Source organism: Chenopodium quinoa, unplaced genomic scaffold (assembly GCF_001683475.1).
Source record: "Chenopodium quinoa cultivar QQ74 unplaced genomic scaffold, ASM168347v1, whole genome shotgun sequence".
Classification (NCBI taxonomy): Eukaryota; Viridiplantae; Streptophyta; class Magnoliopsida; order Caryophyllales; family Amaranthaceae; genus Chenopodium; species Chenopodium quinoa.
Window position 1 is genome coordinate 2,636,128 of NW_018742263.1, and position 26,594 is coordinate 2,662,721.

The 26,594-nt window shown below is 35.0% G+C and overlaps 1 protein-coding gene across 2 annotated transcripts; it reads left to right on the forward strand.

The window, feature by feature from the left end:
- The first annotated feature begins 914 nt into the window (after positions 1-914).
- Positions 915-21,470, forward strand: LOC110683733 (SNARE-interacting protein KEULE-like). 2 transcript variants are annotated; one of them, XM_021860130.1, is made up of 23 exons: positions 915-1,153; positions 1,232-1,300; positions 1,934-2,004; positions 2,665-2,723; positions 2,975-3,056; positions 7,273-7,351; positions 9,198-9,248; positions 9,401-9,497; positions 9,589-9,621; positions 12,861-12,986; positions 13,058-13,249; positions 13,337-13,420; positions 13,538-13,636; positions 13,707-13,783; positions 14,688-14,784; positions 16,489-16,614; positions 16,705-16,800; positions 17,918-18,034; positions 18,126-18,203; positions 19,700-19,899; positions 20,521-20,611; positions 20,694-20,783; positions 20,980-21,470. In XM_021860130.1, the coding sequence occupies exons 3-23, from the start codon at positions 1,935-1,937 to the stop codon at positions 21,028-21,030; spliced, it is 1,995 nt and encodes a 664-aa protein (XP_021715822.1). In that variant the 5' UTR covers positions 915-1,153; positions 1,232-1,300; position 1,934; the 3' UTR covers positions 21,031-21,470. The 2 variants fall into 2 exon arrangements, with proteins under 2 accessions (XP_021715822.1, XP_021715831.1); XM_021860139.1 differs by having other exon boundaries at positions 919-1,153; positions 2,992-3,056.
- Positions 21,471-26,594: the final 5,124 nt, after the last annotated feature.

Consider the following 26,594-nt stretch of genomic DNA (forward strand, 5'->3'; position numbering starts at 1 on the left):
GGTGGACACGTGGCGTGTCTTAAGTGGTCCGTGGAGGACGCGTGGCGGAACCTGGTTGGTCCACTTGTCAAACGGCGCTTGGTGGATAAAAATCCCCTAATCAGTAACCATTAACCCACACCCAAATCCACCGTAACCACCACCAACACCAACCTTTCTCAACCGCCGTCCTCAAAACCTTAAACTCCACCACACCACCACCAAATCCCGTACCACTAACAACCATTAAAATTGTTAAAAAAAAAAATATTATTCAAAAATCGCCCAAAAAATCATCAAATTCTTCGAAAATTTTGGAGTATAACTTACCTTTGCATTTGAGAACAAATTTCTGTACGAGTTTATTGTTCTTCACCTCATTCCATTCAAATTTTCTTCAATTTGTTCTTTTGTCATAATAGGGTTCGTAGTTGCAAAAATTCTAATCAAATTGGTCACTTCAACTTGTTTATATGTAAGTTTGACTAAGATTTGTTGAATTTGAGAAAAAGTAGAACAAAATTGCTTAAATTTTGGAGCAGTTACAATGGATTTTAGAGAAAAATTAATGGTTTTAAGAGAGAGAAGATGATGGGAGTGTAAAAAGTGTTTGAGGAGAGAGAAAATCAAAATGTTTTTATTTTATTATTTATTTTATTTATTTTTTAATATTTTTTCTAAGCTTGGAGAAGAAGAAAAGAAGAGAGAGAAAAAGAATTAAAAAAAATTGTGTTATTAAAATCTGAACACCAGACAAGACCAATCTTGCTCTGAGCCAAAATTTAAGGGTTCGTTTGACATTGCTGTGGTTTTCTGTTTTTTGGTTTTTTGTAATATAATTGTATATGATATGAGTCCCATAATTAATCAAAAATTATATAAACTTATTAAAATTATGATAATTTTGAAAAATGACAATAGAAAAGTGGAAACACCTTTTTCTTATTTCCTGTTTTTGGTTTTCCAAAAAAAGAAACTGAAAACTAAAACTGATGCCAAACAAGACCTAACTTATACCTAATGAAAAATTCTAAAATAAATAAAAAACAAGAAGCACATAACTACGTCTGTTCTCCTCCACGCTCTTTCCCTCTAGTTTCCCATTGAATCGCACTCCAAATTTGAATTGAGGCGACTTCTAATTTTTCTATTCTTCATTGAAACTGCTTCTGAGGTAAGAGGTTTCATTTTGTGATGATTGAACATCAATTTTGCAATCTAGGGTTAAGCGAAATTTTAATTGTCAGTTTAGTCTATTTAGGGTTCTTCGTGGATTTTGAACTATTGGTAATCGAAGCTAGACGTTGATTTCATCTTCCAGGTATGTATTTGATTCGATTAGAGCAATACCAGTGTATAATATGAAGAAAAAGGTTTTTTTATTTGAATTTCAATCTGTTGAAGTTGGTATTGATTTGAATTGTTTAGTTAATCATTTGTGTAAGAATTATTGACATGGGTTATGGAACCCGAATAGCGTTTGATTATGTATATGGTAGTGTTGAAAGTGTTGAAATTGGTTTTGAATTTGAATTTCAATATAGGTATGTTAGTTCTAGAAACTCAGTAGATCACGATCTCGCAGATGTCGCTGCAGAGCGCCTCATATGGTGCCCCCTTATCCTCCCTCTTCAAACAGATGTGTTCGAGGAACCTAGAGTTGTGTTACCTTCACAATCAACAAATGACATTACTAACGGCCGTAACTCCAACTTAGTAAAGCCTTTTCTATTATTCATGTAAATGAATGTACAAAATAATATTATATGAATATATTGTGCATCCCAATGCAAATGATAACCAAAATGCCACCTGATTTACACCAATTTGTTTCTCAGGCTGATTAAGTGGGGTGCAGCCAGTTCATAATGAGCGATTTTGTTGCTAGATAAGAAAATTATGTGAATTTTTGAGCCTAATTTGATAATTGATTTATATTTGCCTTTACTTTTAGGATGTCGATGTCGGATTCAGATAGTTCACATACTGGCGATCATAAGTACTTTCGGCAAATTACTCGTGATCGTAAGTCTCTTGTCTACTGTTACACCCTAGCTGATGATTTGTGATGAAGGTTTAAGGCAATCTAATGAACCAGTGTAAATATGTTGAATCGGAATCTACTTGTCGAATTACATCTGAACTTAGAAAATAACTGATATTTTTGTATTTAAATACTAAATTATTGTTAGATTTTGTGGGATGGTTAACCAGCTGTCACTTTTATAGGAATGGTGAGTCTATTTCAATAAAAAAAAAAACAGGGAGTATCAAAAGCTTATTTTGGATGAGCAATGATTGATGAGCTAAAAATTTGTACTAGTTTTTAGAATGGTATCTGCACAAAGACTCCATAAAGGTTGAGATGACTGTCATTTAGATTATGATATCTTTGATGGAGGGAACCAACAAACAGATTTGTATCAGCTTTTGAGTTACTATTCAATTTAATACCCTTCGTATGTGGTAGTTACAATTACAGCAGTGAATAATTTAATGTATTTAGTTTTCCCTCCTTGTATCTCATTGTAGATCACATTCAAATAGAAATAGAAAGATGATCAACTAGTCTATCATGCAAATGAAAAAGAAAAAGGTCAATTTCAAATAAACATGGTTTTATTATCTGTTATTTGTCAAACTTAATTGAAGTTCCCTTCCATTTTTGTGTTATGTTTGAATCAGGGTTGCTTCATGAAATGCTTGGATCAACAAAGAAGGGGGACTCTCGGTCAACTTGGAAGGTATATATGGATTAAATTTGGTGTTGATGGCTCCTTTTCCTCTTTTCTATTTGATGATATAGCTCAAAAATTCTGAAATAGAAAATTAAGTTGCCCATTTAGTTGAGGAGACTGCAGTATATATGGTCTCCGCAAAAATTCTGTTAGTTTGTTGTTTTGTATTCATCTCTTTCCCTATCATTTGGGTGACTTATGGTTGGCGTTTTATGTGATCATAATTCATATCTGTCTGTCCGGTGCACCTTATTTAGGTTCTCATCATGGACAGATTAACGGTTAAGATAATGTCTTATGCTTGCAAAATGGCTGACATCACCGAAGCGGGAGTCTCATGTAAGTAAATAAAACCCACTTATTCCTCTGAATTTTGGACCTATATAGCTAACCAAGCTCATGATGTTATTTGTGACCTTATGGAAACAGAAAACAAGGTGCTTACAGCAGTTAATTCATAGTGCTGTTACTATCCTGTTCCCGTTAAATTTCTTGCTATTTTTAGTTTATTTTTAACATTTTGTAGCTGTGCTGATTCAAGGGTTTTTACAGTATTATTCCTTGAATTCTCTAGTGTCTGTGAGTCTCTCTGGAACTTGTGCCAGGCCTGAAATAAAGTATGTCCTCAATTTTATGCCTTGTTGTTTATAGCTCTTAGTGATAGTGGTCATGGATGTTGTTGATAGAATAGTATAGGGAGGTGGGGGTATCATGTCTTTAATATTTGAAGATCATTTTGGAAATGTGAACTAGATTTTTTTTGAGAATGCCTACCTTCTGCTAGTACACCTTCAGTTATGCCGAAGCTGCATCATAATTCATTGTTAGGGACTATGATTGGGGTCTAGGGGCTGTTTAGTTAGCCTGATAGTGGTAATTGTCTGGGGGCTTTGGAAGCCATGGCCAAGGTTACTAGAGTAGATAAAAGGTATTTTCAATAAGGAATACTCAAGCTAAAAATCAATCCATCATAGAATTGAGGGATTTATATCATGTGGAGGATGTCAGGAATAATTGTCTTATAATTGAGGAAAAATGATGTTTACAAAATTGACTTGAATAGATGAATAACAAACAAGACTTGCATTCTTGGGAGCGGAAATTGTGATTTATGGGAATCTAGACCTAAATCGTGCTTTCATTTGTTTATAATTTCATTATGTTTATGATGTCATCTTGTTTATAAGGGTATCTTATTTTTAGTTGAAATTGTTTAAACTTTAAACAAAAATGTATTGTGCCTAAGAAGGTGATGATGTCATGGACTCATGTTAAGATGATTGTTTTTGTTCTATAAGGTTAAAATGTAAATGACTTCTTATACATGTTTGTAATGATATTAGATTAAATAATGAAATGGTTTCCCTATAAAAGTCTTTGATTTCTTTTTGCCCTTCTATTGATGGATAGTTTTTATGAGATTCAAATACTTGTTCACAATGGATACTTTTTTTTTTTTTAACTCGCTAGGAAATTTTATTAATGTTATCTGTTAATAATTTTTGTAAGTAGGCTCTACATCATCATGTTGGGATTGAGGCTTTGTTGTTGTTGCTAGGCCCCACATCTCCACTTATCATAATTAACTCCCCTTAAATTTTTTAACTTTTCCTTCTCTCCGTAATTCCAATATCCTCCATCAAAATTATTTAACTTTTACTCAAAACCCACCATCATTGGAAATTTAAGCAATTGTTAGTTTTTAGTGCTAGTCAAATAAAGATTGTTAATCACTTTATCGGTAGTCGATTTTCAAAAATAATAATTTTTAGTTCAAAGCTCAATAATTAGTTGGTAATTACTCACAAAATTTAGTATCTTTAAAGTGCGAACACTAAATTCTTGTAGTAAAAAATGAGGCTAGTTATGTGAGAGAAATATTGTGGTGGTTGCCGATTAGATTGGTAATATGTATTGCGATGTACAAATGGTTGGATTTTTATAGATATATGACCTAGAGATCTTTAGATTTAGGGTTTTATAAAATTAGGGCTTTTCAATTGGGGGAAATAGCTTCTTAAAGATTGGGAAAGGTGTAATTGAAAAAAGTATTGATGGTTCCTTACAATTTTGACGCAGTTCTACTCTACACTTTCTCTCGCTTTTGAACCTGAGTGGCTAGGTGTTGCGCTGGCTTGTGTGCTCTTTTGTTTGGCTTTTGGAATGTGTTGACCTTAGCAAGATCTAGGTGGTTGCCCTCGCCGTTATTGAGGATGTGCTTTTTAAACTAAACGAACTAGATATTAGATAAAGTTGAGATGGTAATTAGTTTGTTTGTAGAAGTGAAATTACTTTCCACAGAAAAAAGTGGTGCACATATGCAAAGTGAAGTAAACTAAATTTAAAAGGAAATTTTGCCTCTTGTAAGCTCTCATAGTAATGATGCCACATAGATAAATGAAAACTATGATACTCATATTCGGATTTGGGTGTCGCGTCTGACATGGTGGTGGACCCTCTAGATTTAATAAATTTCATATAAGACCACTCTATATTTGGTTGTTGTGTCATTCGACACGCTCTGGAAATGTGAAAAAACTAGCTCTTTTTCTTTTGGTTGCAACATTTTGAAGTTTGCACTTATCACGTTCTTCTATTTGATCTTTTTTGTTGTATTATATGTTAGGTAACATATATTCATGTGGATCTTGTTAGATTCATATTGATATATATTTTCATAATATCAAATTTTTATATATTTTTAAATATCTATAATTAGAGATATAAAGAGTTTAAGTGATGCGTTGTCAAACATGAAGGTCAAAATGCTACTATGAAAGAGAATGGAGGAATTATGTGAATGAATTAAATAATTCATGATGCAGGTTGGTTTTCCAATTTCGACTGATTACCCATAACGGCAAAACCTTGTTCTTAGCAAAGTTCTTAGATAGTGTATGTGGAGATTGATAGTAAAAGAGACTCGACAAAAATAGAATAAAGTAGAGGTGAATAGGACAAAAGAAGGGACCTAAACGGATTATGAGTAAGGACAAAAAAAAAAAAAAAAGGAAAGAGAAAGAGTGAAAAAGATTGATCTCTAATGTTATGAGATAGAGACTTATATTAAGAATATATACAATATAAGTGATAAAGGAATCAGAGAATATTAAATTAAAGAAATTACATTGATTGAATAGGATTCGATGTTTAGGCAAAGTTGGTGTCAATGATAAACAAATCTAATCTCTTTCACTATATAAGAAGAAATAAAGAGGGATGGAAGAAGAGCCATCCATAGTAGATTTTCATAGGTGAAGAATTTGTTATATAGTTGTAGATTATTGCTATGCTTACTAGGGGTCTTATGGATAACACTTTAACTAGTTTGAAACATTAAAGCTTCATTTTATTTCGAAAACTAAAATGAGCGTGAACTTTGATTTCGAACTGCATTGACCACCTATGGTTTTATTTAATTTAATTATTTTTCTTCAAAAATTACAGTATTATATATAACATTTACAAGTTTACTTTGTGTCAAAATAATCTACTAATAATTAAACCTTTAAAGGGGATGCCAAATAATAAACCTGGAAACAATTGTAGGTTTAAAGTTTGATTGACGATAAACTTGCTATTTTATTGCTTTTGTGTCTTTTGTCGAATATATGGATTTATTATTCAAAAGGATGGAGATGTTGCTCATAGGATCAAAATGGGTTGGTTGAAGTGGAAGAGTGCAACGAGTTTTTTTTATGTGATCCCGGCGTGCCCCATAGATTATAAATGAAATTCTGTGACAATAAAGCCTACTTTGTTGTTATATGTTAGAGAATGTTGGCCGTAAAGCATTGCCATGTCCATAATGTGGCGTAGTTGCGTATGTTGCGATGGATGTGTGGCCATACAAGTAAGGATCGATAAAGGAATGAGGTAATTAGGAAGAAAGTAGGGGTTATATTGATTGAATACAAGATGAGGGAGAATCGGTTAAGATGGTTTGGCCATGTAAGGGGACCAAGTGATGCTTCGGTAAGGAGGCTTGAAGAATGGCAAAATGTTGGGGTTGCAAGAGGTAGGGGAAGACCTAAGAAAACTTGGAAGAAGGTGATTAAGAGTGACATGAGTGCTTTGGGGATTGAGGAAAAACTGATGCTGGATAGGGTGGTGTGGAGGGAGAAAATTCATGTCAACGACGTGTCATGATTATATATATATATATATATTAAAATTTATATTAGTATTTACCATTATTATTTTTCTCCCATTAGTGTTTTATGAACAATATTGATTTCCTTTGCTAAAGTTTTCTCAAACCTTTATCGTTTTTTTACTCCAACGTTTAAACCATTTCTTCAAAAGTTTTTAAATTTTTTTTCTTGGTTCTCTTTTAAAACTCCCTAAATTTTTCTTGGATGCTCTTTCTTTTCTCACCTTTTTTTTTTCGAACTCTTTCATTTGATTATCTTGTTATGTACCTTTCTTTATATCGCAGGGTTCCTTATGACGATTCATGTTAGCCTACCTCAAATCATTTTGGCACTAAGGCTTTGTTGTTATTGTTGTTGTTGTTATCATATTATTTAATTATTTATTTTATTTGCTGAAACAGTGGTGGAAGACATATATAAAAGAAGGCAGCCATTACCCACAATGGATGCTATATATTTTATCCAGCCATCTAAGGAGAAGTAATGTTTCTGCTCTTTCATTACTGTTGTCTGTCATGTTGCTAATTTTTGAATTATGTATGTCCTATTCTTCTGTAATAGACTGGAAAGTCAGAATATAGAAATGAGGAAAATGAGAACTGGGTAACAATGCTTGTTTTCCTTTTAACGGCTCTATTTCTCTCTTTATATGCATATTCCAGCTTACTTCCCTCTCTCAGTCTCACCTCTGACAAACTCACTGACTTTTCCTCCAAACTACTTATAACCAACTGATATTGCCCACACCAATAGGTACCCCTCTCCCTTGGCTACAATGGCAGTCTATTACATCTTTCTACTTTTGTTGATTTCTATATATGTTTATGGCTAGCTTATTACTGCAGTGATCTTCACTGTTCATGAACTTCAGTGGCACTATATACAGGCATTTTCGGACTTCCTCCAGGCTCTTAATTATGACAATCCCCCTGATCAATATTGTCAGGCACTATATACAGGCTCCAAGTTAACTCTAACGAACTAATATTGTCAGACCAATAGTACCCCTACCCCTTGGCTAGTCTATTACATCTTTTAGTTGTTTTTTATACATGTTCATGGCCAGTTTCTTATTGCAGTGGCTGTTAGTGAGCAAAAAACCTTAGTTTATGTTTGCCATGCCATCAGTGTAACTGCAAATTTTGAATATTCTCATACTTCTTTGTCCCTATTCCATGAGGTGATGACTTTTGACTATTAGTTTAAATGTCATATTTGACATTATAAATCATAGTACTCTAAAGCTAGAGCTGGACACTGAACTAATATAAGAAAACGTTGTTCCTGTGGACTTGGGTACAAAGAGAACCACAAAGAAAAAGGCTAAGAGTCCATGCAGGATGAGCTAAAGTATTAGAATTTAGGGGAGAAGTGTATGTCAATGATGCTGTTTTTGGCTTCAATAACCAGTGCAGTCTTGGTGGTTAGTTTGTGCATAAGGTCCCGAACACCTTACTTTTTAGCGGTGATGCTTAGTCAGGACCATCACATGATGTGTGTTTTCGTTTTTCTGTCTTATTCTTGGCCCCATTTTTTCGAAGCCGTATATTGTGTTTCTTGCTTTTAAGAAAGAGGTCACAAATCTAGATGAATGCTTGAGACAAGCTGTTTTGCGATATGATTATTTGGATAACATTAAGTGCTTTCTCTTCACAGTTTGGAGCTGATTTACGTTTCTGTAGAATTCTCTCTTGTTAATGGAGTTTAAGAACAATATATTTTGTTTTTCGGAATACAATGGACTGAATCAATTTGGCTTGCCCGAACTTCTGTTGGCTGCATTCAGATAATTATGTTAAGCTTGGGTATGGATCAAAAAACATTGTAACTGAAGATGGGGATAGCATTAATAGGTGTTCATATTAAGTTGTGGACTCAGGGATTTAAATTTAAACACATAGTATATGTAATTCAAATATGATTATGTTTATTGTAAGAAAGAACATTTCCCCATAAAAAGGCCTCTTACTAAAATAATTTGAAGGGAATGATAAGCAAAGACAGTAATATGTAGTATTAGAAAAATAATGGTGCTTTTGAAACTAGTTGTTAAACATAGTGGCACACATGAAATAAGTTTATATCAGTGACATTTTAGAAAAATGAGTCGCAAATGTGTTTTATCTCACCAACAAAAAAAAAAAAAAAAAATAAAATAAAAAGAGAAAACCCTTGGGTGTTAATTTGCATTTTTTCTTATCATTCTTTGCCCCCTTTTCTCCCTGATGCTATAAGCTCTTTCATTATATTGTGTGTTAACACTTTATATAATAGAGTGGCATGTACATTCTTAACTTTTCCCTTTTATTTTTCTGATAATTTTCAGTGTTATCATGTTTTTGTCTGATATGGCTGGGAAAAAGCCTTTATACAAGAAGTAAGTTCCAATTCTTTTATAAATGTCATCTTTATAAACACTTCTTTTGTTCTTTGTTTTATTGTGAACCTTGGATATAAAAAATGTGATTTAGGTTCCTTTATTTTTATCCATCTAATTTACTTTTTTGTTCCCTCTTTTTTTGGGACTAGAGCTTTTGTTTTCTTTAGTTCACCTATTACTAGAGAATTGGTTGGTCTTATCAAGAAGGATGCCACAGTTTTGCCTCGAATAGGTGCATTGAGTGAGGTTGTCTTTTTGTTTTTGGGTATTGTATTGATTTTATTGGTTCTTGAGTTACCTAAAAGATGTATAATTGCTTTTTTGTTATCAATTGCAGATGAATCTGGAGTATTTTTCTTTTGATAGACAGGTGAATAATGTTGAATCCTTATTAACTTGTTTTTGTTTCTGCTATATTTGTTACCGATACCTACATTAATCATTTTGATTAAATTTGGTCTCTCTCTATCCTTCCATCTTACACTTTTTTTGGGCCATTTGGGCCATCTTATAAGATTGTTTGACTTCTTGTTCACTTATCTGTAGCTTAGCATATGGTTTTTAATATAGTACTCCGTAGTATCTTTCTTCTTGCTAATAATTTGTGATAAATGTGATAAATACTTTTATCTATCTTCTATAAAATCTGTTGGAATTGTAGTGACTAAGGACATGTTCTCTCAACCTTGATTTTGTTGAATTTATATTATTTTTTTATTGAAGTAAAATTGTTTGTACTGAATTTAATTTAATTTGATTTTTTTTATTTTTTTTTGTATTGAACTTAAATTATATGTACTCAACTTAAAATATTTTTTACTTATCTTAGATTATTGTAAGCATGGTTATAGAATTTGCGATTTAAATCTTAGAAAATTATGATTTTACAATTAATGTATGGCCTTATGATTCGATTTACTTTTCTACCCAATTTTTTCATATTTCTCTTACCTAGCGAATACCTTACAAGTTTAAAATATGCCTATAAAGTTATTTGTATCATATAATTTGTCAATTATTGGCTTCACAACTATAATATAATATAAACGCATTCAATGAAATTTGAGTATGGCGTCTTGATTATGCATGTTCGATTGATTTTACGATTCAATTTTGAAAACCGTTTTTGATTCATAGTTGAATCTTGTTTATGATAACTTTGATTGTTAGTTTTTTACCGATTCTTTTTTATATATGTTTTTTTTTCTTTTTTTTTAATTTTTTTTTTACATTGGAAAAAGCATTATATTAATTATAAAACAAGTTACACTAAAACATTAAGGGTAGGACCATACATTTTTTTTTTATAGGGGAACCAAATGCTTTCGGAGGAACATGATGCTCTTCTTTTAGAGCCACTCATCTAGCAAAATAAGGAGTTAGTAATACTTCAGGGAGTTTTCGTTGACAAACAATTTTCCTTCGAACTCTGGAGCAGTGGGAGGAGGCATATATCTTCAACGTCTAAGAGGAGTACGTTTTGGGGTTCGTAGTAGATTTCGACTGCATGATGACGCATGAGTGACTACACCTATAGTCGGGTCTTGCATCAAGATTGGAGAATTTTTTCACACCAATGATGCCCTTCAAAATAGGGGTGACTTATCTCTATCGGTGTAGAAACTTCTTGAGTTTCAGCACTATCCTTCTTCTTTGGATGATCAAGTACTCGAATGTTGATAAAATTCTTTCGGGAAGAACAATAGTACAGTCGTGTTCATCCCTTGGAAACCGCCCCATACATTGTCGGGGTGAGATGCAAATAGGATTCAATTTGTTTTCGGTTTGAAAACCGATGAATTGACCCTTTAAGATTTTTTTTTCTTTTCCTGTAGTTGACTTCAAAACAGAAATGTTATCAATAACGTTGGGCCTTTCATCTTGATCGAAGGAGTTGACCTTACCTTTCAAATCCAAAGATTCTTTTCCACTTTGGATTCATCTTTTACACCAATACATCTACGTACATACCCATTTTCATGATAATCTCCTTCTTTCCTTCCTTCCTTTCCTTTTTTTATTATTATTTTTTTTTATTATAATTATTTTCCTTCCTTCACAAATCGAACAAAGTATCTAAACCTCTCATCCTCTGTTGTAACCACAAGTGCATCATCAACAATATTTTGAGACCACCTAATCTAGAGGTCACCTTCTTGAGTTTTTGTTGAAACTCTTTGTTGTTGGGATCAATCCTAATTGCTTGCGAAAAATCCATGAAAGCTAATTCAAGTTTGTTTAGCTCTAAAGCTTCTATCGCTCTTCTAAAGTAAGATTTCACATTTGAGTTATCGTAACAAAACACCGCCTAGCACAATTGACTAATCTTGTCAAAGTTCCTCTCTTTGACATAACATGCCCCCAAGATCAAATTAAGAGACACAACAAGGCTTGAAAAAACTGATTTATCATCATCATTACAAACCAGAACAAAGGACAAGATCTTGAGTGCAAGAGTATTTTGCAATGGCTAAAATCATATTACTTTGCTTGTACAATAAGTTACCCTCATCTTTTAAACTCCTAACAAATTTCAGAATACCAAAAGGATTCTCCAATTCCCTAACTATTATCTCTAACCTATGAGAAGAGAAATCCTCCTTTTCAAACTGAGCAAAACACAAATCCCCCCCCCCCCCCCCTAATTCCTCAAACACATCTATTGTACTTGAAATAAGAACAGAAAAACAAAGAACAACACTGGTAGCTAGATATTTAATGCCATAAAGAGCAAATAATATGCTTCCATAAAATGAACAAAATAAGGGAACACAAGTCCACAAACCTTGAACTAAAGAAATTAACAACACCGAACACTTCCAACGAGGTTAACAAGCCAAAGAACCTTCTCTAATTGACCAAACAAAAGAAGGTACTTGCCGGCGAAACGAGGTTGAACCTTAATGGAGGTGGTAATCATTGGTGTAAGGTTGGCTTGGCTCTGCTTCCTTTTCACCGTCGATGGAACTGCAAGAGACTTAAAGAGGTGGGTAGCTCGACTACGACAAGGGACGAGAATCTGAATCAGGGAAGATTTACCCACAAAATAAAGGAAAATTATGGGGATGCTTGTCAGAGAACCAGTCGTGATGCCAGAACTCCAACGAGACCCTAGGTTTCCGGCAGTAGCTTTGTTTTGGAGGAGGAGAGAGAACAGAGAGTTTGGAGGAGAGACAAAAAGTTTGTATTTGGTGTATCCTCTTTTAATTTATATATGTTCTTAAAGGTTACTAAATTGAACTTATTTTTACTGGCTCTACTTATTATTTAATTGAATATTATTTGAATAAATTGAAGAAAAGAAATCCAAATTTTTACTGATTATTATTTGAACTAATAGTTATTTTAGTTGAACTTAATATTATGTCCCCATCTAAGAGGTTTGTTAAGGCTAAGTTACAGTGATCCCGAAGAGCAAAGAATTTATTTGTATTCTTGCGGCTATGTGTCTGATAGGTAGCTTATTGCAACATAGGTTCAAAATTCCTATACAGTTGTTTTCGAACACACTAGCTCTTATTTGTTTTGACTGTTCTATTTACGGATGTTGTCCCCTATTTTTGTCTCGTTTATTTAATAAAGCCTAATTATAGTTTGTAAATTGTCTAGGGTTTTGTCACTGATAATGGAATGGCTATGGAGGAGCTCTTTGGAAATGACGAGAATCACCGTAAAGCTGACGCATGTTTAAGTATAATGGCTGCTCGAGCTGCTACAGCGTTTGCTTCTATGAGGGTATATATATCGTTCTACCAATGATTTAGGATATGTTAAAAAGTTTTTAGCTCACGTTGTGTTGCCTTTAGGAGCTTCCTTTTGTTCGTTACCGTGCTGCTAAATCTCTTGATACCAACACAATGACCACCTATCGTGATTTAGTTCCTACAAAGCTAGCTGCTGGAATCTGGAATCATCTGACAAAATATAAGACAAGCATTGCTAACTTTCCCCAGACAGAAACTTGTGAGCTGCTTGTTCTAGATCGATCTGTTGATCAGGTATACAAGTTTGTTGCTTGATTTTATGCTAGATCCAATAATTGTTACTCTTTACCTATTGAGTATATTTGCCACTCTATTTTTCAGATTGCTCCTGTCATACATGAGTGGACTTATGATGCTATGTGCCATGACCTTCTGTTTTTGGAAGGGAATAAGTATGTTTATGAGGTGTGTTGTAGGTATCAAATGTTCATAGTCCCCTGCTTTTTAATTCTGCATTTTTTCTTCTATTTTATTGTTTTCATATTTATACATATATATATATCTAAAGAGTAAACTGTTCAGGTTCCAAGCAAAACTGGAGGGCCTCCAGAGAAAAAGGAGGTCCTTTTGGAGGAGCATGATCCTATCTGGTGTGAGCTTCGACATCTACATATAGCTGATGTGCGTTCTATCCTTAATTTATTGTTCGATTAAGATGTGAATATATTTTGATCTTAATCTGTGGTGTCAGGCTAGCGAACGACTACACGAGAAAATGACCAACTTTGTATCAAAGAACAAAGCCGCGCAAATCCATCATAGTTCAAGGTTAGCTGTTGATCTTATGCCAGTGAGTCAAAAGAACAACTGCCTTCCTCAACTGTTATTTTGTGAGATATTTATGATAGCTTTCAAGTGGAAAGTCTCTTATAGTGGAAACATGCTTTCTTTGAGGGATGGGTGAAAGATGATTCATGTCGATACGTAGGACTCTGCTGTTTGTGATTGTAGTTTAGTCGGATGGTTTATGATCTATAATTTGATTCTGATCTCCAAATTTTGGAAATTAGGTGCAACTTTTTGGTATTTTGACACACTTTGTTTGGATAGCAAGATCGAAAGGAAAGGAAGGGGATGGGAAAGATAGGAAAGGGGAGGGTAGAGTTCATTTTCCCTTTAATTCTCTTCAATTTTGGGGAGATGGTGTTTAAATAGATTCTTCCCTTTCCCTCCCCTTCTTTTCCCTACCTTCTCTAAACAAGGAAAACTTGTTACCCTCCCTTTCCCTTCCCTTCCTTTCTCTCCATTTTCTATGATCCAAAAAAAGTTTCAAGTGAAAGTGGATTCAAAAAGCACAATTTTGAGCTTGTGTAGTAAAAAATATGTATATGTTTTTTGAATCTTTGTTGTTTATTTTTAAGGCTTTCTAATTGAAATTTCATAGTTGTGCCATTGACTATTTTTTTGTATCTCTTTGAATACCGCTAGGCTTTGAAGTTCACCATAATAATAGGGAAGTGAGGGGTGAAAAATAGATATTGATTTGACCTTGAACATTGTTATATTTGTTGGCTCATATTATGAACATATAAGCTTACATCTATTTTAAACTACTTTGGGGTTGGGCATAGCTGCATTTTGGTATATAAGTAATTGTTGAGCTGCTTTTAGTCCTTTACTATGACTTTTTTTTCAATGTGTATCTTACCCTTGAGCTTGAATCATTTTTCAGAGAAAGTGGTGAATTGTCAACACGTGAGTTGCAAAGGATGGTTCAAGCTTTGCCCCAATATAGTGAACAAATTGACAAGCTTTCTCTGCATGTTGAGGTTAGTTTTCAGATGGGCAAGCACCAAGCTTTTTGTGGCTGCTTTTATGACCGCCTTTATAATTGTTGTTCTGGAGCTGGTATCCGTTTCATGAACAATTGCCTTGAAAATGTTCATTTTGTTTGTTTATTCCCTATTGATGGAGTTGGTGTCCGTTTCATGAGAATGGCCTTGAAAATGTTCATTTCGTTTGTTTCATTCCTTATTGATGAAGTCTCAGAACTTGTGCGACTTACACCTAGTATAAAATAAAAAAGCACGTTTGTTGCAAAGCATTGATGGAAATTTTGTTTCAGGGAAAATATGAATTAGATTATTTGCCTCAAGCTTTCTCATGGGATGTTTCATTGGCTTCTTAGCCTATTATTTAGAGGTTCATATGCGTGATTGGAGTATGCTCATTATATAGTTTTTTTTCACGGTCTATTTCTGCTGATTTCCCAAATGAAATTTCTTTGCCTTCTGGAATACTAATGTAATAGACTAGTATTCTGATCTGTAAGTTGAAGAACAAACAACAAGATTAAAGGTGAAAGCTAGAGGTGTTTGACTAATAATAACCAAAATTCAAACGGATAGCTTGAGGCTATCAATCTCTTGCCTAGTAGATGAAGGCTACTAATCTCATCTCCTAAAAGTAATTCTTACAAACTCTCATAATAGCTTACTACTGAGTTACAATCTCTATATCTATATACTCGAGCAACTACAATACAAGAATACCCTAGCATCAATTAGCTTTTGTCTCTATTATATCAGACTTGCAATATTCTTGTGGGTTGTGTCACCTCCCCTTTGTGTATCATTAAGTAATTTTGTCCTCTGCCGAGTCTGCCCTGCTGTCCGTTGTCCCCTCTGGTGACTTCTGTTTGTCTCTCTCCTTTTGTACATGCGCCCCTCTTCCCTTCCTTCTTCGAAGTGGTGGTGCAAGTATTGGGTTCTTCGCTGCTTTGTGCTCATGGTTTTATTGTATTTGTTTGATTCCCAACCAGAGGTGGTGTTACATGCTTTAATCTACAACAACAACAAAGCCTTAGCCCCTAAATGTTAGCGAAAGTTTTTATTCATCAAGGATAGGTTGGAGGTGACATTGCAGATGGGGCTATTATAAGATCTAGTTACTCTTTGATAGGCTCTTTTAGCATGGCGATGCAAACTTTATTCTTGTTTATAGAACCAGATCTATGGTAGTAGAAATCTTTTGCATTTTTTTTAAATATTCCTCTCTAAATTCAGAAAACTAGTTAGTGGTCGCATAATCAGAGCTCTGACAATGTATCTTAGTTTAGACCATTACACTATCTGAGTACTGCTATGGTATGGAAATTAATGCAAAACTGAAGTTAATGTACATTGTCAAATCGTAAAAATGTTAAAGTTATCCATTATATTTCCTTTGTTCTTTTTCTGTCGCAACATTTATCTCCTTTGCAAGTTTCGTCTTTCATGTCAATTTCGATTTTGACACCTAATATGACATTCTTGCCATTGGTCCAATGGTTTCTCTCCCATTAACATAATCCCATGGTTCAAGTGGTCCATCCTCATCCTCTCTTCTTTTTTTTTTTTTTTTTTTTTTCGCCCAACTATATGCTGTTAGATAGAGAATGGAGATAATTGTAATGTTTTTTTTTTTTTTTTTTTTTTTTTTTTTTTTTTTTTTTTTTTCCATGGTGCTTATGATAACTCAATTTGGTCCTACAGATTGCTGGAAAAATAAACCGTATCATAAGAGAGCAAAAACTTAGGGAGGTTGGAAAACTGGAACAGGATCTTGTCTTTGGTGATGCTGGAACTAAAGAAGTTATCAAATTTTTAAGCACGCATACGGTAGGGACTTTGTGATCTGAATTATGCAACTTTTTTTTCTAATTTGAAGATTATAATACTTTTCTGACAATGTAGAAGCCCCTTTGACAGGATTTGAGCCGTGAAAATAAGTTGCGATTATTGATGGTTTATGCGGCTATTTACCCTGAGAAATTTGAGGGTGACAAAGGTTCACAGTTGATGCAGGTAAGTGTTTGTATTACTGCTGAAAAAAAATATACTGGGTGTGTTCTGTTAAATTTATATATTCTCTCTCTGCCGTTCATTTTCTTTTGTTTTCCTGTTACGAGTTTCCAAGTTCTTTTAAAGAATGTAAATATTTATAGCTATAAAAAGCCCTAGAATAAGTTTGAGTTCCCTCTTCTTCCTGTCACAGTCTAGTCCAATTGAGGGTGATAAAAGGGTTCAGAATTATGCAGTTAAGTGTTTGTGTTGGAGCTGGAAACTTTTTAAGGGTGCGTTTAGTCAAAAATTTGTCTTCCATATTCTTTAGTTTCCTGTTTTCAATTTCCAAGTGTTCTCTTAAAGAGTGAAAATATTCAAAAGCAATCAAATTTCTGGACAATATCTTAAAATCCTCCTTTTCCTATAGTCACACACCCTCCACTGTCGCTGCTGTCCAAGCACGTTCACGGTTCACCTCCTCTCCCTAGCCATGCCATTTCCTGTGTGACATTTTTCACCCCCAGTGGTTTGATGGTCATGGTAGACTGTTTTGGATTTCTATGTAAAGTAGAGGGTGAGTGTTCTGGAAAGCTTCTGGGTACTTAATCCTATTATTAATTACGAAAAATGAGAGTGAACTTTTTTGGGAGGATTTTTTACATCATTGCCTCTATATTTTCTCCACAATTGAATGTATGCTAAATTTTCTTTCTGAAAGTTGTTTCAATGAAAGTTACACGTTGTGTGATACTGATTAGCAATTTAGCATAAAGTTTTCTCTTCCTTTGTGTCTGTTTAGGGGTAGGTGAAGGGTGGGTATAAGTTTATATGACTTGCAAAGCACTTGCAGATGTGTTATATTTATAAATCACTATGGCTGTTTCATCTCTTATTTGTCACGAGAGGATCCTTTGTCAATTTGTCACAATTTTGCCTTTTATTTTTGCTGGATAGAGGGGTTTATGTGTGCTACTTGCCTGACAAGTGAGAAAAGAGGGGAAAAAAAAGGGGAAGTAGGTTAAGTTTTTATCATATTGGTGCAAAAATGTTTTCACTGTTTCAAGTCTTCTACATTTTAAAATTAGATTTTTACTTTCAGTTTTAGTTAACTATATTATTTGGTTCTTGATTTCTTCAGCTAGCAGGGTTATTATCAGATGATACAAATGCAGTTAATAATATGAAACTGCTTGGCACACATCCTGAAACAAAGAAAAGCTCTATAGGAGCTTTTGCGTTAAAATTTGATAATAAGGTGTGCCATTTTCTTAAAGATTTCTTTGTTCTTACTATGTCTTGTTCTGACTGCATCTTCTCCCCCTCACATAAATTTTTTTTGTAATCAGAAAAAACATGGAGTCAGAAAGGAACGTGTTGGAGAAGAAACAGCGTGGCAATTATCTCGATTTTATCCAATGGTTGAGGTGTGCATAATGTGTCATGTGTCTTGTAGAAGAAAGTCTGCTTCGTTAATTCATGACTTTGGTGATTTGTTTATGAAATCGTTAAGATGCTTTGAACATTGAAGATTGCTTACGATCTTGTTTGAAACCAGGAGAAAGGATTTGTGTTCTGATTTATTCATTTTAGCTTGGGAAATATTGCCCGGAATAACCCTACCTTTAGGCCGTCCGCTAAAAATAATTTCACCTTTGGATTATTTTTAAATAATCCCATCTTTACCCCCTCATCTTTTTTAATGGTCCCTACCGGTCGGTTAACTTGTTATAGCAAGTTGATTGACACATGTTAGCGCCTAATTGGTCCAATAATAAAATTTAAAAAAAAATAAATTAAAAAAAAATCAATTAATTAATTTTAACCACAAGCCAAACCACCTACCAGCCACGCCTACCTCCTCTACCACCAATCCTGGGCTGACCTCCATTATCTCAGGATTCCGGCCACACCGAAACCCTTGATCCATGAATCCGGCCACGCTGAACTCCTTGGCCCAGGAATCCGGCCTCAGCTCGCCGAACTCCTTGATCCACGAATCTGGTCTCAGCGACCTCCCCCGCCCCGATTCCGGCGTCACGCCGTCACTAACCTCCCTCATCCCCCGTCCCCTAATTTGGCTTCGCCGACCTCCCCCATCCCCCGATTCTGCCCAGCCAACCTCCCCCGTCCCCCGATTACCCTACGTCGAACTCCTCTGCTTGATTCAACCTGTTTTCTGGGATTTACAAATTTAGTTTGGTGGGTTTTCGAATGGTTGGGTTAATGGGGTTAGGTTGGTTGGGTGGGTGGGATTCCGGTCAGCGCGATCTTCGTGGCGGTGGTTTCGGGTCTAGGGGGATGGTGGTTGTAGGGTTTGGGTGTGGGTGGTGGTGGCTTAGGTGGCGGTGGTTTTTTATTACTACTTTTTTGTTTTTGTTTTTGTTTTTGTTATTTTTTAATTTTTGACCAATCAAGTAGCTACATGTGTTAATTAAAATTAAAAAAATTCTTTCAAAAAAAAAAAATTAAACTTAAAAAAAAAAAAAATTACTTACTTAACCGGTTCCTGGTAAAATGGGACCTTAAAAAAAGATGGGTGGGTAAAGGTGGGATTATTTAAAAATAATCCAAAGGTGGGATTATTTTTAGCGGACGGACCAAAGGTGGGATTATTCTGGGCAATTTTTCCTGTAGCTTGTTCTGTTTTACCTTGTGTTTTTTTTTCTTTATTATTATTATTGTTGTTATTATTATTATTATTATTATTTTTATTTTTATTTTTTTTTTGATTTTTGGGTTTCTTTGAGTTTGTGGGGGCACTTGTCATCGTATTCAAGGTACATTGTTACCTTAGATGACATGTCATGGTGGTTTTAGTTATTGAATGTTTGTATCATTGTGGCAATTTACTTATTTTATCTATAAAATGTGTATATATTCTAAGTACAGTAAGGGAGATTGACCCAATAAATCTTTCCAGGAACTTGTTGAAAAACTCAGTAAAGGTGAGCTTCCTAAGAATGAGTACCCATGTATGAATGACCCAAGTCCTACATCTCATGGTGCTACACATCCTGCTGCGATACAATATACTGAGACCCCAGTTGCACACTCCATGAGGTCAAGACGTACCCCAACATGGGCTTCTCGACCTCGTAATTCTGATGATGGTTATTCGAGGTAACACTTGGTATTTTCTATTGAATAGTAGGTTACTGTAGTTGACCACTTTGTTAATATTTTTTCATGCTTTTGGGCAATGGAGTATTATTATTTTATTGAACAAGTCAAATCCTCTAATGGTTGTCTGGCTATTCTAGTCTCTGCTAGAGGTCAGACTATTAAATGCAGTTGTTCGTTATTTCCTTATATGTTCATATACATTTCCGTTCCCTGTCTACTTTTGTCATGTTTGGATAGCTATTGTGGAGGAAATGGAGGGAGGGAAGAAGAGAGAGAAAAAAGGGAGGTGAGGGTAGGGAAGAGTGAGCTTTCATTTACCTTTAAAATGTTTCCAACAATGGAAGTGTTTGATTCATTTGATTTAATAATAGGGAAAGAAAATGGATATCTTTAATACCTTCCTGATTCAGATTAAACCTGGGAAAGATGAATCCCTCACTATCTCTTCTCTCCCTTTCCCTCCATATTACTCTATCCGAAATTAGTGTATATATTAACTCTCTTCCAATTACCTATTATCCGAAATTAGGGTGGCTCAATTCATATTTTCCTTGTACTCTCGAGTGTTGTGTTCTTTTGAAATTTATAATTTAAATTTGTTTTTCTTTTTGTGTTTAGTGATTCCATTCTCAGACACGCTTCTAGTGATTTTAAGAAGATGGGCAGGCGTATCTTTGTATTTATTGTGGGTGGTGCTACTAGATCGGAGGTAAGTGAAGTTTGGTGCATTTATGCTATTGCAATTCTTTTAGTGGTTTTGATTTGTAGCTGAAAATCTATGGTTCTTACAGCTGCGAGCTTGCCACAAGCTTACGACAAAGTTGAACAGGGAAGTCATTTTGGGCTCCTCTAGTGTTGATGATCCTCCACAATTTATCACAGTAAGAACTCATGGCTTCATTTTTAATTGTTATTTTTATTTCTCAAATCTGGTACTTGATGGGTTAGCACTTCTTTATTTCTCGTGGTGTATCAGCTTGTCTATTTGTCAATTCAACTTAGCACTTCTTTGTTTCTCGTGGTGCATCACCTTGTCTATTTGTCAATTCAACTTATCACTTATGTTTTTTTGTGCAGAAATTGAAGCTGCTTTCAAGCGAACTTTCGTTGGATGACCTTGAGATATAATGGTTTTGCATGAAACTGTTTGTCCTGATCATTCATATTCTTTTCCTACTGTGTAAATTGTGTGCCATTAGTTCCTGAATTCTATTTCTCATCGTAAAATGTATCATGTTATTCATATCAGTACTTACCGTTGAAACGAAAAAAAATGTGCTTTTGATTCCAGAAGAATTGCAGCTATCTCGCTGTGCCTTGTGTGGATCAAGCGAGATCTCTCCGTCAATAATTTTGTACTACCGAGTGATGTATTGAAATTTCAGTTGCATCAGTCAATTCTATGTATGTAGTTTATATGTAAAACTACACGGTACACCATTTTTTATGCGTCGTACCTGCACCATATTGTGAATCTTGTCCTTTGCTGTACTTTGTTGCTGATTGTAACTTGTAAGTGTATTTATTTATTTATTTGGGGTAATGGGCTAATGGCCAAGTTGGCACAAGTTTGATTGTCGCTTGAAATGTCTATTTTAGAGCTGTGATTCTCACTGCAACTGTGTGCTACATGTCATCCAAACTTAAGCTTTACATAGTTGTCATGTTGTAGTTAGTACTCTTGATTATGTCTCGTGTCTTTTTTTTTTTTGGGTTTAGAGAGCCACAACACAAGGGTGGGGTGAGTAGGGTTGTTCACAAATCTGTCCGGACCGATAAAATGGACCGGACCACCTTGGACCGACCCCGGACTAGACCGAATTAATAGGTCCGGTCTTTGGGTCTAGAAATTTATTTCCCCGGTCTTCGGTCTTGGATCATGTTTTTTTTTTTAATTAAAAATATGCGTGAAACCTTTAAATAATGGTTAAAATTATCCTTAATAAATTTTGAAAACATTAAATTTATGAGCTTTTTTTGTACTAAAAAAATAAAAATAAAAAGACGTTAAAGTATAGATTTTCCTTTACTTTTTTTCGAGTTTTCCATAAGATTATTAGAAAATTCTTAAATCGGTCCGAAACGGTTCGATCGGGGTTTCGTACCGATTCTTTCGGTCCGGTTCGGGTTTGGTTGTAGCTTAACCAATTCGATCTGCGGTTCTTAAAATTCTAATTTTCGGTCTTTTCTCCGGTCTTAGACCGATGAACAGTCCTAGTGGTGAGAATCGATTCCAGGACCTGATAAAATGGGGGCTTACGAACCCGAAATATAGCCAAGCTACACCAGTTCGATGACCTCTTAAAGAATTTCCTAAACTAACTAGTTTTGTGCAAATCTTGAAATCATAGTTTTATAAGTGAATAATAATAACCATCGGTTATTTTTATCATTGATAAAGCCAATTTTGCAACTTACGCATGAAATAAAAAGAGTCGTAAATGCTATTATAAAAGTTCAAAATTTCATTTATAATTTTAATGCATAATTGTTGTTCTAAACACTTCAATTTACATTAAAATTAACAAGTATAGTCTATGTGAGCAAAAAAAGAGTAATAAAGATCAAGCACAAAGTCAAAATTAGAATGAACAAAAACACATATATGCTTGACATGCTCATACAAGATCAATACTTTATCACTTCACATGAAATTTGTTGCAATATATTGCTTAAAGATGTCACAACAACAAACAAACAAATTCATGACGACAAATCGAATTGAAAACCCCAATTCGATTTCTCCATTTATTGACCAAGATCAAAGTTTGGTAGAATTAAAGGAGAAAGATTTACTTTCCTTAGCTTCAAACAACAACTAAAAATGGAAAGAGATCAAAATTGGAGAAAGAGGTGAAGAAGAAAGTGAGCTGCAAATCGCGCTTCTCCAAATCTTTTACTAATTCAAATGTTGCGCGCAACTTATTAAGTTGCGCGTGGCATCCCAGCGCAACCCAGTTTCTTGTGTGCGCTTGGCTAACACGACCTAGTGAGTTGCGCGCGAACACTGGTCACTTAAAAGAACAATACTCAGATTTCGATCCGTTTTGAATTTTTCTCAATGGGTTTGTATGTTGTTAGACGTAATAATGCGTGAATTATCGAAATCTTTTACAATTGCATTGCATCCAGTAGTTTCTTTTCTTCTTTGATAGTTTTTTTGCATCATTTTTCATGCACACCGTGCTTTGTGTCTTCCCTAAGCATATGTTTTGAATGTTTTTCGTAAAAGTGTCTTAAGACGTTATGTGGTGGTGCTTTACGTAAAAGCTCCCATTGACAGGTTTGTCATTTTATTGTACTGACGTTATAAATGTCCGACTTTTCTTCTTTTTTCACGTCCAAAGCAAAGAGGAAGGTGTCATTATGCAACGTAAAAATGCAAGGCGTATCATACAACGTAAAATTGTATGGCGTAGGTGTTGCGTCAAATTTCACTTCAGCCTAAGCTTTGCGAGATCTACCTCTCAGAACTAAAAGGTAGAGGATTACTTTACGCGTTAGCTCACGAGTCGACAGGTGCGCCGAACCATCAAGAACGAACACTTCTTGATTGGAAGCAAATACGGTAGTTAGTGAGCTTACTGGCTTACCGGACAGTTAGGGTGTCCGTCCACCCTCTGTATAAAGAGCGACGAGACGATGTCGCACCTATGTAGTCACGTGCCCCCAGTCCTGAGACACGTGTACTCATCTTGTGGACAAAACTGCTGAGAGAGTTGCTGACTTTCTTCTCTCTCACTGGATTTGGATATGTGCCTCAAGTCCCGAGACATGCATTTCTATCTTGTGGACATCCGGGTCGAATGCCGAAACATTTAGGCTCGAATGCCGAAACATTTAGGTTCGAATGCCTAAACGTTTAGGCTCGAATGCCAAAAACACCTTTTTCATCTTTTTACTTTGTTAAAGTCCGACTAAAGTTTCAATGACATATTGAGGGACTTTAGACCAATGATGACATGATTGGGAGGACATCATCCCCTTTTAATCCTTTTAAACCGATCTCTTCTCATGACATGACATCACCCAGAACACCTTTACATGTAAAAGTGTTCTACAAATGCAAAGGATAAATCTAGATTCTTTAGCGTGTTAAGACATAGAAAATACTTTTTCTAGCCTTAATAGCTACTTGTTTCAAACACTTAGCGAATCAAGCATCGTTTCTACATCCTTAACATTTCTGAAAGATTCTCTATTCTTTGTGAACCTCGCAGAATGAGTCTCAGATTTATTTCCTTGACTACTTTGATCATCGTCTATTCTAGACTCGATCAAAGTGGGGATTAACTGTAGACATCTACTTTTGTCCTCTTGTCCCGAAAGTAAGTGCGATAATGTTACAAAAATCCGTTCTTCATGTTAGATCAAAGTTGAAGTGTTTATGGACTACGAAATGCATTATGAAGTAAGTTGAAACCCATATTTGAGACCAATTTATCTTAGAGCCTTGTAAAATTACTAATTAGGCCTAAAACATATTCATACATGTTTAAAGTTGATTAATAACGGACCCAAATGCGGCAAATGCAATGATTGGATTTAATGGAACCTACATTGTTGAAAACCAAGACAAACAAATATACCAACCATCAAATTCCCATGAAAGGCCTATACAGATGGATAGCCCTTCCAAAGAGCTTTCCAATGGTTTATTATAAGCCCAATTCCGAGCCAAAACGAAGAAGTTATGATCAAAACACTAAACCGGGCTCTAAAACCGACAGCCTTACACTCCAACGACCATAACTTTTTATCCATAACATATTTTAGTCTACCTTAATCCTACTTTGCAATAAAAAGTTATGGAAGTTTTAAAAAACGCGTTTTCGTATAAGGCAAACAGCAATCTAGCGCAACTCAATCAGTTGCGCGCGCCTGGCGCACGCGACTCATTGAGATGCGCGTGGCACCCAGCGCGACTAAGAGAGTTGCGCGCGCCACCTGACGGCGCAGATCTAAAACCCTAAACCTAGATCCCTACACCTATAAATAGGGGTCTTCGTTCAGCATTACTAGGACCGAAAATTCAGAATTAAAACCCTAGTATTCACAAAACCCTAATCTCTCAACTTCTCTTACTATCATACTAATTTTTCTTCTCCCTTTTCAAATAATTTCCAACCCTAATTGAATCCACTAAAGTCCTTGGAGGTACGAAGAAGAAAGAAAGTCCATAACCACATTAAACGGAGATTTAACATAAAAGAAGAACAGTTAGTTTCCTGAGCACTTAGATAAATCACTTTTTCCTTTATTGTTTAAATAACTTTAATTGATTAACTAGTGTTGTTTGATCACTTTAAACAAACTTTTAATTAATTAATTCACATAGTATTCTTTTGTTAATCAAGACTAGAATTTGAATAATTAATTGTTGTTTTATCACTTAAGACAAGGCGAATATTGTTTATTTATTATTCTTTCACGAATAAGAATAACGACTTTTGCAATGTAATTCTTACATGATTAATGTGTGTAAATAAAATCAACTAACTTAGTTTTAAGTATCGCGTTGCATATATTATTTGGTGATGAAATTGTGAAAAAGGAAGAGCTAGTAGAGGCCGCACTAGGGCTAGAATAGCGATGCCTCTCTAAAAGGAACGTTATTTATTTTAGTACCCTCACTCCCGAACTCATTTATGGTTTATGTAGACCAATTTGGGTATGGGTAAATTTACGATTCCTAATAATTATCCCATGAACTCCACATGGGAGAAAGGCATGAACGAGGTTTATGAGTTTTCCTAAAACTCATTGGCGACTTCCTACTTGTTTCTTATAAAAAAGCGTGATGACAAGATCAGTTCTAATTCAAGGTCCCCCAAACTGTCAGGAATTCAAATCCTAATACACCCTAACAAGTGTAAAGTCCTAGGCTTCTAAAGGGCCAATGGGCATCTAAGGAGAAGATCCCCTACGATGGGAACACCCTCCTTACACTCGGATTCCTGATTGATCAAAGGGGATAGAGGCCAACATGGAGAAGATACAGACGGTGAAAGACATGAAGTCACCCCATACTGTAAGGGAGGTCTTGAAACTTAACGGTTATCTGGCGGATTTGGGGAGATTCCTCAGCTAATCAGGTGACAAGTGCCTCTATTTCTTTCAGGCAATCGGAAAGAGGACAAGGTTTGAATTGGGGATGACGCTGAGGTGACCTTTCAGAAATTCAAAGAACATTTATACTCTTTGCCAAGGCTTGTTAGCCCTCTGCCCAAAGATATGCTTTACATGTACTCCCTCCATCCCAAATTACTTGCAAATATTGACTTTTCGCACTATTCACACATCTCACTTTGACCATCTTTTTTAGGTATTATATGAAAACTAATGTAATCATGTAAGATATTATTAGATCTATTTTAGCCGATTTTAGTTCGAAAAATATTGTCACATTCACACAAAAGTACAAGTACAAAGATACATCAAAATGGCAGCCATTTAAGCTTGGAATCCGAAATTCTTTTACAAGGAATTTCAAAGCTTTGACTTGGGAGTTACAATCAGTTTTCAAAGAGGAATTACAAGCCATTACAAGCCTTAACTTCAGCCTTCAAGTGGCCGTTGATATCAGTCAACATTGGAGCATCTTAAGCCTTAATTTCAGCCTTCAATTGGCTGTTTAATTCAGTCAGATTTTGGAGAAACTAAAGGGCGTCCAAGTACACCCTTGTCCACAT